The sequence below is a fragment of the Syngnathoides biaculeatus genome, chromosome 23 (assembly GCF_019802595.1).
Source record: "Syngnathoides biaculeatus isolate LvHL_M chromosome 23, ASM1980259v1, whole genome shotgun sequence".
Lineage (NCBI taxonomy): Eukaryota > Metazoa > Chordata > Actinopteri > Syngnathiformes > Syngnathidae > Syngnathoides > Syngnathoides biaculeatus.
The window spans coordinates 14,168,425-14,184,068 of NC_084662.1; the positions used below are offsets into that span (position 1 = coordinate 14,168,425).

The window sequence follows — 15,644 nt, forward strand, 5'->3', positions numbered from 1 at the left end:
CATGAGCAAGGCTGGACCACGGCCAAGAGGGGCGTGGCCCGGCCACCGCTCCGAGCGGCTTCACCTCTGACACCTGTCGCCGGTCACAACTGTGTCATCCATCCATTCATTTTCTTTGCCGCTTATCCTCAAGGGGGTCACGGGGAGTGCTGGAGCCTATCCCAGCTGTCAACGGGCAGGAGGCAGGGTACACCCTGAACTGTTCGCCAGCCAATCGCAGGTCACATATAGACAAACAGCCGCACTCACAATCACACCTAGGGGCAATTTAGTGTCCAATTAATGTCGCATGTTTTTGGGATGTGGGAGGAAACCGGAGTGGCCGGGAGGAAACCCACGCAGGCACGGGGGAGGACATGCGAACTCCACACAGGCGAGGCCGGGATCGAACCCGAACCTGTGAAGGCCAACGCTTTACCAGCTGACCCACCGTGATTAGACAATGTATTTTATATTTATTTATATTTGTCACTGGTTTTTGCCAGTTCGTTGAGTACCATTTCTGCATCCAGCTTTTGGTTCTGCTCTTTAGTTGACTCATAGTTATCGGACATTGTTTCTCATGTTTTGAATCCTGACTTCTTGGACTGTGCTGTCGTGCACAACTTTCGTTTATAATATAACCCATTGAAGGTCATGTCCTCGTCTTGGAGTCCTGCATTTGGGTCCGCCCGCCGTGCACCGTTGGTTCGTGAGGCTAAAGCCATTTCAATAAGTTCGATGGGGAAAATTCATTTTGACATCCACATAAACTGAGTTGCAAGCTTGGTCGCCGGTTCGGCGTGTTCCGAGAACGTGTAGGTGTAGCCGATGCTCAGCATTGAACGCCTCCAGCGCCATGTGTCGGCCCAATTACAAAGGTTGTCGGTGAAAATAAGAGAAGGGGGGGGTGGGGGGGGGGATGCTGTCAGCGGGTCGCTGACCTTGGCCCGCGCTCGGCCTGATCAGCCTGTCAGAGGCGAGTCTAAATGGAGCCGTGACTCACTTTTTATTACGCCATGAAAACCAGCGTGCGGCCTTTATGACACCGATGCAAGTGGGGGGGGGGGGGGGGGGGCTGAAAGTGGGTTGACTGAAGAAATTGGAAGAAGGTGATGAAGTAAACAGGAAGACAAGAAAGGGGCGAGAATGACGATGGAAGAACGGGAAGAAGGAGAAGAAGAAATGAGAAGAGCTGAGCGGACTCTTTTATTTTGGGAAGGAAAATTATTACAATTTCTATTATGAAATATGACTTCTTAACGGTGGATCAGCTGGTAAAGCATTGGCCTCACAGTTCTGAGGACCTGGGTTCAATCCCGGCCCCGCCTGTGTGGAGTTTGCATGTTCTCCCCATGCCTGCGTGGGTTTTCTCTGGGCACTCCGGTTTCCCCTCACATCCCAAAATTGCCCCTAGGTGTGATTGTGAGTGCAGCTGTTTGCCTCGATGTCCCCTGCGATTGGCTGCCAACCAGTTCAGGGTGTACCCGTTGACAGCTGGGATAGGCTCCAGCACTCCCCGCGACCCTCGTGAGGATAAGCGGATCTTCTTAACTTTTTTTTTAAGTGAGTTTTCATGTCTTTCCGTGTCTTCAGCGAGCGCCGATGGAATTCTGAGCGTGACGACCGACGACAAATTAGCTGCCCTCGTCCCAGCCTCGGTTAAGCGGTTCCGTTTAAAGCCGCGGCGTCCCGCTTCCCAAACACGTACCCCGTGACGTTTGACAGCCGGTTTGAACTTCGCCCTCCCTGGTGATGTAATCACATCGGTGGCACATTCCCGTAGATGAGATAATGGATCGTGGCCTTTTTTATTTTTTTCTCTCTCTCCTGTGACACAACAATGATGCGTGAAGCTACGGCTACGTAGAAATTCTGCATTTTTTTTGGATCTCAGTAGATGATCAGAGCATGATAGCGCTTCATAAATGCAACGCAAGGCTGTTGCGTTAAGTTTTATGTAAATATACTGCCAGCACACAGAAGTGATGAGCCAGTGAACTTTGTGACCCCTTTAACTGTTCAGTCACTGATCAAAGCTCACTTGCACGCCAAACGTTTTTTTTTTTTTTCTTTCCTGGTTACGGTTTGGATGTATGAGCAAAGAATTTTCATGGTAATTCAATTGTTAAATCCAAATGACTGATGTATTATTTTATGTATCCCTAATGTGTCCTACTTAACAAAAAGAGACACATTTCATGATGGATGAGAGTAACAGGTAGTGTGTCGCTGTACTTGAGAGTTTCCGGTATTTCTGCTTTGCTCAGGTGGTTCTTTTACTTTATTTGAAAAACACATTCAGGAGCATGTTTGTACAGAAAGCGCTCTTAATTTGGTGGCGACACAGACAGCTGTCTGGACTCGTTCAAACTTCCCCATGAACACGGATCCCAACCCTTTCGTAACAAATACGAGCATACACCACTTGGACTGTTTCAGGATTCCCCCCCCATGACCCTTCATAGAACAACAGGTCCATGTTTCTGCTTGAAAGTCTGCAAATGTGCTGGAAACACCGATAATTCGCTGGACTGGTTCCGGATCCCAGTTGAGCATTGTTCGCACTTTCCCATAAAGGAGGGCTCAGCAAGCTTTTTGAGGCTGAGGGCTACTTCGTGAGCACCGATCGTATGAAGGGCTACGTGACCTGTTTGCGGCAAATTTCAGGCTCAGTTCATTACACGTACCTAAAATTATTTTTGTTTTAATTTATTGTAGTCAATGACTTTGTAGGTATTTTAAAATTTTAATTCACGTAAGCAAGTCAGAGTCAGAATTTAAAGCACAAATAATAATAACAATTTATGGCATATGGTATTTTTAGAACATACCTCGCGGGCGCCTTATATGGTCCTCCCGGGCTACCATTCGCCCGCGGGCCCCTGCCATAAAGCATATACTGTAATTTCCGGCCCTTAAGCCGCGATTTTTTTCACATGCTTTCAACCCTGCGGTTTATGCAGTGATGTGGCTAATTTTTGCAAGTTTTTCTACTGGCCGCAAGGGGCCACTCGAGCGGAAAAGGGAAGAGTGAGACCAGTGGAATATATGTGCCGAGGAAGTGACTTTTACCAGTCCATGTCTCAGTGATTTTTATTTGTATGTTTTATTTTAATCGGCCCTGATAGCGCAGCGCTAGTGTTAGCGTTGGTGCAGTGGATCTAGCATCAGCATTATGTTACCAGCACGAGCGTTAAACTCTGTGTACCGTCTTTCTTTGTAAATATCTCGTGTTTCAATGTGGGCACTTGCGGGTTTTACACGGCTACAGCGTGTGTATGTACCAAATGGTATTTCCTTTACAAATGTACTGGATGAGGCTTTTAACCAGGTGCGCTCTGTAGGCCGGAATTTACGGTAAACATTTATGGGATAAACATATCCCACTGGGTCGTCGCAGAGCTTTTCCATGCCGTGACAATGAGGCACTCTAAAGTAGCCACACCAGCATGAAGACTCTTTCCATACGCTTGCTATCACATCAGACTTTTTGAAGACTTTTTCCTCGCGTTCTCGTTCCTCTGTCTCTCCATGAAGATCGTGCACTCATGGCTGACAACGAGGCACTCTAAAGCAGGCACGTCAGTGATAACCCTTGGTCGAGCTTATAATTAAAAAAAAAATTTCCCCCCCTTCTCATGTTTCCATCATTCTGTGTCACATGCACACACATCTGACAACGAGGCGCTCTAAAATGGCAGCACTATCTCTCCACTATTGACGACTTAACAATTATCAGTCTTTGCATATTTCCAGCACACAAATAAGCAGAGACAACTCTCAGAATCCCTTTTACATGATCTTAAAAGTACTTCCGCCAACTCTGCACTGAACTGGGTTGCTATGACGACGCGAGAACTAGTGAGACATCCCGCCAAGGCCTCCCCGCAGAGGGTAAATAGGATCTGTGTCATGTAGATCCATTCTCTGTTTATGCGCTTGAACAAAGGGAGAAGACGACAACGCTTTTGGAGGGTCCAGGGGGAAGAAAAACGGGCCACAGCGGACGCGGTAATGGCGTGTAGCGTGATTTCAAACATGTTAAGACAATCAGCTCAGTGTCCTTGGTGGTCCGGCGGTGCCCATCAATCGCGTTCCCAGTCCAAGAACAACAAGAGATCGCATCTCGGCCACGTGCTGCTAGACGACGTTCTCGTTTTTCAGGTTCTCAATGCAACTCGTCCACCTCCTTGCAAGCTTTGTCGGAGCTCTCCGCTTATTCTGACATTTCTCGATTTTTTTTCCGTGCGAGGAAACGTTGGGTACAAAGTCAAAATTGGACACTCACAAAAAGGAAGTCCAGTTGAAATTTGATTTCCGACAGGCGATTGGTGAAGAAAATTCAAATGGCAAACAATGACATCAAAGTATGTCTACGGAATAAGATGAAATTGTTGCAAAATACTGAAAACATTAAATCTTTTAAAGCTGGTTTTGGATTCACGCATCTCCATGTTTATTTTTTTTTTCTCATTCGTTCTTCGTCACGACGTCGACGTTATCAGTCAAATTTCCCACATCAAAGAATGCAAGCGCTGACGTAAAAGACGTTACATAACCGCCGTGTCTTTAAAGGCATTTCAAAGGGGCTCCATGTATGCGTGTTATGTTTATGCTGCATTTAAAATATCCTGCGCACACTCGCACAGGGTATGTTATCCTCGCCACGTGGCACCCTCGCGAGCGCAAAACACGTTTTGCCCGAGGCCGTAAAACACCGCAGGAGCGAAAATGTGCCTGATAAACGACTTGCATGTCAGTGCAATAGAGCGAGGCGCCGCACATACTGTGCTGCTCGCAAAATGTCGTGGAAATTTGGATTTTTGGGTCAAATTGCGGTGAGGAACCAAAACGCGACATAATAGTCGCAGGTGAACTTCGTTTGACCTTCTGGAACGTTCAACGTTGCTCGTGACGTTTTAGGTCTTTCGCGGATGTTATTATGTTATGTTATTATTATTGTTATGTTATTAATTCTGGTAGGGTCCCCAGATCAGGTGGGCTCCCATCATCAGGAATCACAGTTGAACGTGGGGGGGCTGTAGTCTGAGATGAGTTTGATCACACAGACTTTATTCCACAAAGCAGCAAAACAAGTTTGCAAGTGTCAACATGCATTTTTTTTTAAATACAGGACAACTCCCTTTTTCTTATTGGTCAATCTGAGACGTGCTGATCTTTAATCATGTCATGGAAGTGACCATCTTGTGTTATTAATAGCGGTGTCATCATGACAATGAGCGCATTTGGACCTAATCTCATCATAAAGTTAAAAACTAAGGACGAGCTCATAACCTGGGGGAAAAAAACTAAACTGGGGCACTTTTAAGTCAAAGTAGAATTGTACAATATGATTTCCAGGAGCACAGTAGTGTTAGCGTAGCGGGCCTGCTGATAGCGGCCTTGATAACGCTCGTTAAAAGCGCCCGCTGCCAAGGACGTCATTTCGTGCTTATGTAATGGCCCTCCTGGGTCACCACCGCGTCCATCTTTGGGATCCGAGTCCCTTGCCTTGACCGCGCTCACGCACTAGTGTGTGTTTATGCGAATTAAGCAGGGGTGTCCATGCTACGGCCCGGGGAGTTTGTGGCCCATTTTTCTGCAGCCAGGACACTCTTGTCAAAGAAAATTGAGGTTTTCTTGGCTAAATAAAAGGTTTAAAAATAAAATTTGAAAAAAGCGGGACGGTGGCTCTGCTGGTAAAGTGTTGGCCTCACAGTTCTGAGGAGTTTGCGTGTTCTCCCCGCGCCTGCATGGGTTTTCTCCGGGCACTCCGGTTTCCTCCCACATCCCAAAAACATGCGACATTAATTGGACGCACTAAATTGCCCCTAGGTGTGATTGTGAGTGCGACTGTTTGTCTTGATGTGCCCTGTGATTGGCTGGCAACCAGTTCAGGGTGTACCCTGCCTCCTGTCCGTTGACAGCTCGGATAGGCTCCAGCACTCCCTGCGACCCTTGTGAGGATAAGCGGCTAAGAAAATGGATGGATGGAAAATTAGAAACAATAATTACATTTGACAAATCCGGTAACCTGGATTTCCTCATTTGGACATTTTCAGCGATGTATTTAGAAACAAACCCCTAAATTCATTGTCCAAGGTCTGAATTTCAAAGTAGAACTTTTATCCTTCGGCTTTTCTGTCCACAGCCCTTGGAGGAAAACGTTAAGGCTCCCCGGTGTTGAAGAAGGAAAATTTATTTATGTATTAATTTTGGTGTGTGACGTGTGTGCAAGTGCGATGATGTTGCCGTCGGCCTCCAGCTGGCCTCACGGGAATTTTTAAAATGCTTAGTGACATCCTGTAATGTCATTATGGACATTTTTTTTTAAAAGCAGTACAGTTGGCTATCTTCAGGCGGTTTATGTGTATGACTATTATCATTTTTCTCCACTCGAGGAAATTGGAAAACATTGTCTTCCACTCTACACTCACAGTGGTTAGCTAGTGAGATATGTTTGGCTACATTCTGCCAAAAACATTATTTAAAAAAAAATCAGGGTTCCCCAACTTTACTATGAAGTCTGTACTTTAATCAAGATTACATTTGATTGGTAAGAGTTCTTCTAAGCATGAGGAATCAGTCATGTGTCTTCACCCAGCCGAGCGACCAAGTCATAGCATGAGTATTTATTGTGTTAATTGCACCACTGAGAAAATTGGACGCACGCAAGGGCTGAAAATGGACGTCGTCTGGCAGGTGAGGAAGTGGAAGATGCTGTCGCAGCACCCCCACGGCAAGGCGAAGGACAGCGACGTGGCCGAGGAAGCCCAGCCAGGCTGCTGCCGGCGTCGGGGGCCGCCCGCCTACCCGGCCGGCCCCGTCGTGCTGGAGTGCGCCGTGTGCAGCGGGCCCTACGTGGGCTACGCCCCGGACGACGCCTGGCAGCCGCGCCAGCGCACCCAGGTCAGTACTTTTCAATTATTATTTTTTTCCTCATGACATCATGACAGGGCGGCACGGTGGAACAGCTGGTAAAGCGTTGGCCTCACAGCTCTGAGGACCCAAGTTCGATCCCGGTTTCCTCCCACATCCCAAAAACATGTAATGTTAATTGGACACTCTAAATTGCCCATAGGTGTGATTGTGACTGCGTCAGTTTGTCTCTATGTCCCATGCCATTGACTGGCAACCAGTTCAGGGTGTACCCCGCCTCCTGCCCGTTGACAGCTGGGATAGGCTCCAGCACTCGCCGCGACCCTCGTGAGGATAAGCGACAAAGAAAATGGATGGATGGACATTATGACATGATTTTAACAATGTTTATGTCACATTTCTGCTTTTTCTTGCAATGTTCCAACTTTATGTTTGCAGCATGGTGAATTTTATTTGTAATATTTTCATATTATTCTTCTAATATCAGGACTTTTTTTTTCTTGTGACATAAAACTTGGAACAGTTGGAATTTTTTTCCCACACTTACATCCTTTTTCCCCCTATCGTTTCTCATACATTCCTCCAGGTATTAACCACAAACTTGCCGCAAGCATCAATAAAGTTCTGACTCCAAAAATACATTTTTCATAGTGGACCACGTTCAGGATTTAAAACATTTTTTTTAAATCACAGCTTCTTTTCAACTCTGTCTTTAATCTGTCAGTGCTTCTTCAATGATGACATATGTAGCAATTTTATTTTTGAGTCTGGGAGAAAACCAACGTAACTTTTGCTAACTGTTTTGGCAACTTGTGCAAGCATCCAGTTTATGTAAAATGTTACATGATGCACGTCATATTCAGACGGACGGTTGAGAAGGTGCGTTGACGCCCTCCGACGGTGTCAACAAAAAGGGAAGCATGTCTCAGCTTGTCTTTCCCCACGGGAGGGCGGCCAGAGTAGCAAAGCAAAGCAAACTAATTTGTATAGTGCATTTCATACACAAGCTAACTCGATGTGCTTCACATGATTAAAACAATTTGATTACAAAGACAGAATATTTTTTAAAATGACAATTAGTGCTGCATTATTCGGAATGAGCTGCAGCTGTTTCGAGCTCTGTATGGGGAGTTCAGTCAGAAGACCTTTACAATAGTCAAGTCTACTTGTGATAAAAGCACAGATGAGGGATCGGAAACCTAGTAGAAATGTCACCGTCGGTCCCAGATGAGGGGAACGTCATTCTCCTCCTGACAGCATAACTTTTATTGGAATATTAACAGTTTTTTCGTGCAATATTTGACTTCATTTTCAGAATATCACAATTTCCCCCATCATATACAAACTTTAGTCTGTCTTTTTTTCGTTTTTACTTTTATCTCGGGATTTTTTGTAATATTCTGAGTTTATTCGCATATTCCAAATATATTTTCATAAACTCTATTTTTGTAAATATTTTCATCTTTCAATTTTTTTCTTAGTATTTAGTATTTTTAACGTATAATATTGCTACTTCATCTTTGCAATATTCTGATATATATATTCTGACTGCTTATTTTGCAAATTATTTAAGTAATATTGTAATGTTTTATCATAATATAGCAATGTAGCAACCTTTTTTAATGAAAATATCTCACTGTTCTATATATATATTATATACTATAATATTCTGACTTTTTCCTCATAATATTCCAATGTTTTCCGTGTAATATTTTGACTTTGTAGCACAATATTTCCAAATAGATTTTTGTAGTGTTATGATCTTATTCTCATAACAGTATCCCAACATTATTCTTGTAACATGAGGACTTTTTCCACGTGATATCTCAGCTCTACTCTCGCAACATTAGGATTGTTAATATTAATAATAATAATATTTATTAATGATTGTAATGGTGTTTTTTGATTCTCACAAAACGAACTCAGAGGAACTCCTCAGGGGGGGGGTCAAATATGAGGTTAAATATGACGAAGATGTCAGTGTGACGTCGGGATGACTCACCTTCCCAGTTTGTGAAGGATTAAGGGAAGTGATTGCAGAAACAGATGTGGCGCTCGTCACATTACATGGCGCCTTTTTGGGGGTTCGGGGTGGAGGGGGGGGTGGGGTTTTCCCTTGCAAGTGATTCAAGCCGCCGTCGCCCCAGCAACAACTTTATTAAGGCACATGAGCTAACGAGAAAGTGGGGCAGGAAGCTGTCTGGGTGCTGATTTAGGGTGCGGTGTTGCTTTCATTCTTTTTTTTAAGTGGGCTCCACATGGTCAGGGGCCAGGATTGGGCAAACCAGAACCCATCTAGCGATGCCGTACGGGAAACCCACTAACCTACTTTGGGTTTTTTTTTTTGTTTTGTTTTGTTTTAACCTCTTGCAATGTTTTGATAACCATGCATTTATTTGTTTTGAAAATGTAGTGCGACCCAAAAGAAACGGTCTGAACTATTGCCACTCAACTCTGTGGAGGGAATAAAGTTGATGAGCCACACACTGAAGTTATGGGAAAGAGTAGTGGAGGGTAGACTCAGGTCAGAAGTCGGTATATGCGAGCAACAGTATGGTTTCATGCCTAGAAAGAGTACCACAGGTGCATTATTTGCCTTGAGGATGCTCGTGGAAAAGTACAGAGAAGGTCAGAAGGAAGTACATTGTGTCTTTGTAGACCTAGAGTATCAAGAGAGGAACTGTGGTACTGCATGCGCAAGTCTGGTGTGGCGGAGAAATATGTTAGAATGGTACAGGACATGTATGAGGTCAGCAGAACAGCAGTGAGATGTGCCGTAGCTGTGTCAGAAGAATTTAAGGTGGACGTGGGACTGCATCAGGGTTCCACGCTGAGCCCCTTCCTGTTTGCGGTAGTAATGGATAGGCTCACAGACGAGGATAGACTGGAATCTCCTTGGAGCATGATCTTCGCAGATGATATTGTGATCAGCAGTGAAGGCAGGGAACAGGTGGAGGAACAGTTAGAAAGATGGAGGCACGCACTGGAAAGGAGAGGAATGAAGATTAGCCAAAGTAAAGCAGAGTATATGTGCGTGAATGAGAGTGGTGGAGGTGGAAGTGTGAGGCTACAGGGAGAAGAGATGGCGATGGTGGACGACTTCAAATACTTGGGGTCAGCAATCCAGAGCAATGGTGGGTGTAGTAAGGAAGTGAAGAAACGGGTCCAGGCGGGGTGGAACAGTTGGCGGAAGGTGTCTGGGGTGTTTCGTGAGAGTCCTCGCTAGGATGAAGGAAAAGTTTATAAAACAGCGGTGAGGCCGGCCATGATGTACGGATTCGAGATGGTGGCACTGAAGAAACAACAGGAAGCAGAACTGGAGGTGACAGAAATGAAGATGTTGAAGTTCTCGCTCGGAGTGTGCAGGTCGGATAGGATTAGAAATGAGCTCATTAGAGGGACTGCCAGAGTTGGATGTTTTGGAGACAAGGTGAGAGAGAGCAGACTTCGATGGTTGGGACATGTCCAGAGGCGAGAGAGTGAGTATAGTCAAGCAAAAGAGCGAGAGGAAGACCAAAGAAAAGGTCGATGGATGTTGTGAGGGAGGACATAAGGACAGTGGGTGTTAGAGAAGAAGATGCACGAGATAGGCTAAGATGGAAAAAGATGACCTAACGGGACAAGCCGAAAGGAAAAGAAGATATTTGGTTCATCTTTTTTCATCTTTCGTGACTGTGTTTCACTTATTTGTTTGATCATAAGAAGAATCCTACAAAATCTACTTCACCAATTTGGGGTTGTCAACTTTGTTGTGCACATTACTGCCAATTACAGGGCTGGAGTGGAATACCTTGTACCTCAATTTAAGTTCACAGTTGCATACATTACAATACCGCTGAGAAAGAAGTCATGAAAACACACTCTTGATTCGTCACTCCAGTGAGAGCCACGAAGGCCCGACGCTAATCAAGCGGGTAGCGGCGGTTGACGGTGGTTTTGTTCCCATTGAGTAACGCCAAGTGTCTCTCAACAGGCTATGGACCTTTACTACCACAATGAGTCAGACCCAGACAACTACTGTTGCCCCGGCGACAACGGTGAGTCGACCGCCAGCATTCGTGCCGTTCTGTCGCTGTTACCTCCGCCAAGGCTGAGTAAGCGTTCGTGCTTGTATTATCATTTTTTTTAGACAGGGAGGGATTGTTGGCAGCACGGTGGATTATTTATGATATTGAAAAAGAAGAATGCCCCTGAATGAAAACCAGGAGGAAGCTCTCCTTCAAATATTATTGAAGCAAATTAAATCCAGATCAGATCCAGACAACAATTCGGGATCAGCAATTTTGTTCCCTCGTGGTCACTTTGACCCGGGGTGTTTTTTAATTATCCAAAAGGGAAACTAGAGAGGAAATGTTTAAATCTTATTAACTCCATTACTAAGCATCCACATTTCTCACAGATCATGCTTTAGAGTGTAATTCACAGTTATTTTTTTACAGATTTAATTTAGCACATTTTCATTTTTAAATGTTTTTTTTTTTTTATGCCATGTACGACATTAAATTGAACCTCCAGGAACTTATCATTATGTTAATGATTTAAAGAGGCATTTTATTCCTCCAAAAACATTTTGACCATTTGACAAATTTTATTTATTTTTGCATTTGGACTTTTTTGGTTTCACGATGAAATGGACCTATGGACTTAAAATCAAGAGGAGTATTATTGAAGCATTTCTAAAAATTAAAAATCACTCAGGTACAGTAAGTGGTTGATTGATAAATGAAGAAAATTGGTGGGTATGAAGACTGGCAAAATATATATTTTTTTTTAAATCCTCAAAAAAGCAGGTCAGTTTGACATCTTGCACTTACTATGTTGTTATTTTTTTTCCACATTTTACACTTTTTTTTTGGATTTTCAGGATAAAATTGACTTCCTGACTTAGAATGAAATAAGTATGGTAGGTTGGTTGATGGCTCTAAACCAACAGTAGTTGTGTGATTGCTAGTGGTTGTTTTTTATATGCGCCCTGCGATTGGCTAGTGACCAGTTCAGGGTGTACCCCGCCTCTCGCCCAAAGTCTGCCGGTCTAGACCCCAGCCTGCCTGGAACCCGCGTGAGGATAAGCCGTACAGAATATGGATGGGTGTGTTGATTTTTGCTCTCGATCTTGACTCAGCAAGATGCAGTAGGACTTTCCCTTCACTTAATCCATGAATATTTGGCTGAAACTCTCCGGGTAATTAAAGTTGTTCCAAAACCCAAATTGCTATTTGTTTATTTGTGTTTGTTTGTTTGTCTCTTTTGAGCGGGTGGTCAATGCGGCTTTGCACGGCAGTTGCGGTCATGATGTGCAGCTGGCGGTGACACACTGACCTTTTCACGCTGCCCCGCGCTGTTGTTTGCCGTCCAACGTCGGCCTCCGGCCAACCGCGCTCTGTGAGCTGTTCTCATTTCGCTTCGCATTCATCCGCCCGTTTTCTGTCGCGCTCGTCCTCATTAGCGTAGGCCGGGGCCTACCTCCCGCTGACTTCGCTGCGAGGGGCGGGCTGCACCTTGGACCGGTTGTCAGACGATCGAGGGGCACATCTTAGCACTGGGCATTTATGGGGAAAACAATCATTGGGATGAAAAGTCAAGTGAAATGAGAGATATGACTCAACGGCACAGGAAATTTCTACCGTTCTTTCTGTTTGTATGTTACTGTACTTGACCTAACTGCTATTGGAAAACGGCAGTTGTTTGTTTACATTCAAACTTAATTCACTGTGTGATCACGAAAATACAATCACACCATCCCGGCGCTCTCATACTACTTCAATCATGTCCGTCGCTCGCATTTACAAACATCTTCACACAACATGGAATTACAAGATTTTTGGTCAATAAATAAATAGATAAATGGATAAACCGAAAAAATATATATACAAACAAATAAATAAATGAATGAATACATACATACGTACATACATACAATCAGGAAAAACAGTTATTGACTTAAATGGGATTGTATTTTCTGAAGCGGGTGGGGGTGAAATTCCTGTAGTCTAAAAAAAAAAAATGTTTTTGCTTGGAAGGGAAATGACTTTTTACATAAAAGGTGCCTTTATCTGGGAGAAAAAAAAAAAATTTCCTCCTAAAATTACATTTGACTTAATTCTTTAAAAAAAAAACACTTTCTATCTCATAAAATTTTTTCTTGTAGTGTTCTATGATTAATATATATATATATATATATATATATATATATATATATAACGCACTTTGTTTCACTTTGCGGTTGTTGTTGAAGTGTCTGATAATGAAAGATGAGTTTGACGATTTAGTTAGCCGAATAGCCTACAGTCATGGCTAACAAGATTAGCATTAGCTGGGGGGGGGGTGTTTCGATCCATGGCCAACCAGACTCTTCTTATTTGTTGGATTTGGTGTTTTTTATTTCTCGTTTTCCAAAAAATGTTCAAAAATGACATCAGTCATTACGCTGAACATGTCAAGTCTTCATGAACTCAAAGTGCATGTTTTTGTAAGGTGGACAGAACTACCTAAAGAAATTAGCAAGGGTCGTGATTCAAACATCGAACGTCTCAACTGTGCAGCTAACCACCACGCCGCCGTGGTACCTCACCGTGAACACATTAAAGGGCTGAAAGCTCAGAAAAGATCCACTCCCATGTTTTCCCAAAGTGGACTTATTGCCTTTGCGTGTGTGTGTATGCGCGCATTATGTAAGCCACTAGTGGCAATGTTATGGATGCCAGGCCCGTCTGACTCACACACTCAGGGTGGTCGATTCGTGAGAGTGCAGGAAGGGCGGCGAGGCGATGCCAGTCGGCGGATATTAGGGCTGGAGTGTAAACACCATCACCAACCACTCCCCTCCTTCCTTCCCCCAATCGCGCTAAATCCCCCCCTATCATGTGAACATTTCCATCCATCTTTCTGGTGTCTCTTGTGTCATTTTCCCCAGCAGGGGTTGCGTTTGATCCGAGCTGTCGGGGGAAGAATGTAAATGAGTCTGGAATAGTTACGTAAACGCTTGCCCTGTTCACACACACACACGGCTTTCTTTTGGACCCGAGTGGACCGTCGGTGTAGCTTTGACGCCATCTGTGACAAGTGGTACCGTGATCAAGCTTGTAACTCAACGAAAATTAAAAATGTATATATAATGCAATTGGCGCTGTTCACCATGCATACCACCACCTGCACTCTCTCCAGCAGTTTGTCTTTTTGGTCAATTTTAACGATTTATTTTGCCCCAAATGATACCTCATTCATCCCAATATCATCGTTAAAAATGTTTATGTATTTGTATTTGCATTTCCGAGTCAGGATTGCCTTACCGTGTTTAAGGTTAAGTAAAATTACAGCATTTATTAAAGTACATCAAATCATTTCAACCAGTTGTTAGTTTAAATGTTTTTAATCCGCCCACCCCACCCCCAGGAAAAAAAAACCACTAATTTTGTGTTTGTTGTGGTTTTACAAAAACTCTGTAGTTTAGGAAAAAGAAATGTAAAGAAAGGGAAAGTTTTAAAGGGTAATTCCATTACAGGATATACTTGAGTATTTTTGTGTTGGCCTTAACGATGCCAGGCCAAGTCTTGTCGTCAGGACTGAAGTCAATTTACTTTGTGTAAGCCTCTGAGTGCGAGTCGTGGCCTACACCAGATCTTAACAAGCGTTTTCATTTTTTTTATTGATGCATTTGGGTGTTATTCACATTCCAAAATGGAAGTGCATCTGCAAATCTGGCTCTCCTTGCCCACAAGTGAGGCCATTCCAAAACCTTAATTGCTCCATTTTTTAGTTCCACATAACTCGAGCTGAGGTGTATCCGAAGCGCTTAAGTTAAGTCCTCTCTTTAAATATGAACATTTCTTCCGCCCACGCACCATTCGTTAGGTAATATAAAGAAGAAAAAAAAACATGCCGGGACATCAAAATGGGCGCGTCGCTCACCCATTGTGCATGCCCGCGTTTGTTTAGGTTTTAAGGGCAGGCCCCCACAGGTGGGTGACGCACTGGTACAAAGGGCAGCTCCTCCAAAATAAATAAATAAAATTTCAAAAATCATAAATAGTGGATGAGCTCCACAAGTTTGAATCTCTGCCGTGTTTTTTTTTTTTCTGGGTACACTGACGACCTCATTCCATAAACAAACATTTACTATACATTTATAAACACTTAATAACTCATGTGTATTGACTAATCAGAGAATATCTGATAAACATTTTTTTCCAAATGATGCACTTTTTTTTTTTTTTGCAGTTTTGATCGGCAACTGCCACAAAATGCAAAGGAAGGACAGGGAGAGTTAGCTCCAGACATACATCGTAGAAATGGAAAAAAGGGCAAAGCTGTTTAATAAGATATAATACAAATCAATCCATGGCTAACAATAATCATGTTCTAGTAAATTTAACTGTTCCTTCATAATTCTACAAATTACATGACAATCATTTGACCATAAAATACAAGACTAATTTTGAACAGGTATAAAAATAAACAATTACCATAGTAAGAAGATTAAAAATACAGTAACTTATGAAAAAATTGTCAAATAAATGTTCTTGAGAATTCTTTCATTATTTATTTATTTTTTTAAATGTGCTGTACGTTTTAAATATTTTTGTTTCTATTTTTGGGTCCAGAAGAGAAATTGGTGAAGTTGAAACAGGCTCGCAAGCTATTGGCATCATAGCAATTAAACTAAAATGAAATGATAAAATAATCTGAGTAATTATAAATAAAATTCCAAGATAATTGAAAAAAATCTCTCCATTTAATGTCTAATTTCAATTAAATCAAATAATCAAAGGATTTAAATTCATATC

At 43.1% G+C, this 15,644-nt stretch overlaps 1 protein-coding gene across 1 annotated transcript in view; it reads left to right on the top strand.

The window, feature by feature from the left end:
- LOC133496981 (uncharacterized) overlaps positions 1–13,454 on the top strand; it is a 28,383-nt gene extending 14,929 nt beyond the window's left edge. Inside the window, exons 4-6 of the mRNA XM_061813117.1 lie at positions 6,685–6,891; positions 10,835–10,955; positions 13,336–13,454. Of these exons, the coding sequence (XP_061669101.1) occupies positions 6,685–6,891; positions 10,835–10,955; positions 13,336–13,454 (447 nt within the window). The remainder of the gene's footprint in view (positions 1–6,684; positions 6,892–10,834; positions 10,956–13,335) is intronic.
- Positions 13,455–15,644: the final 2,190 nt, after the last annotated feature.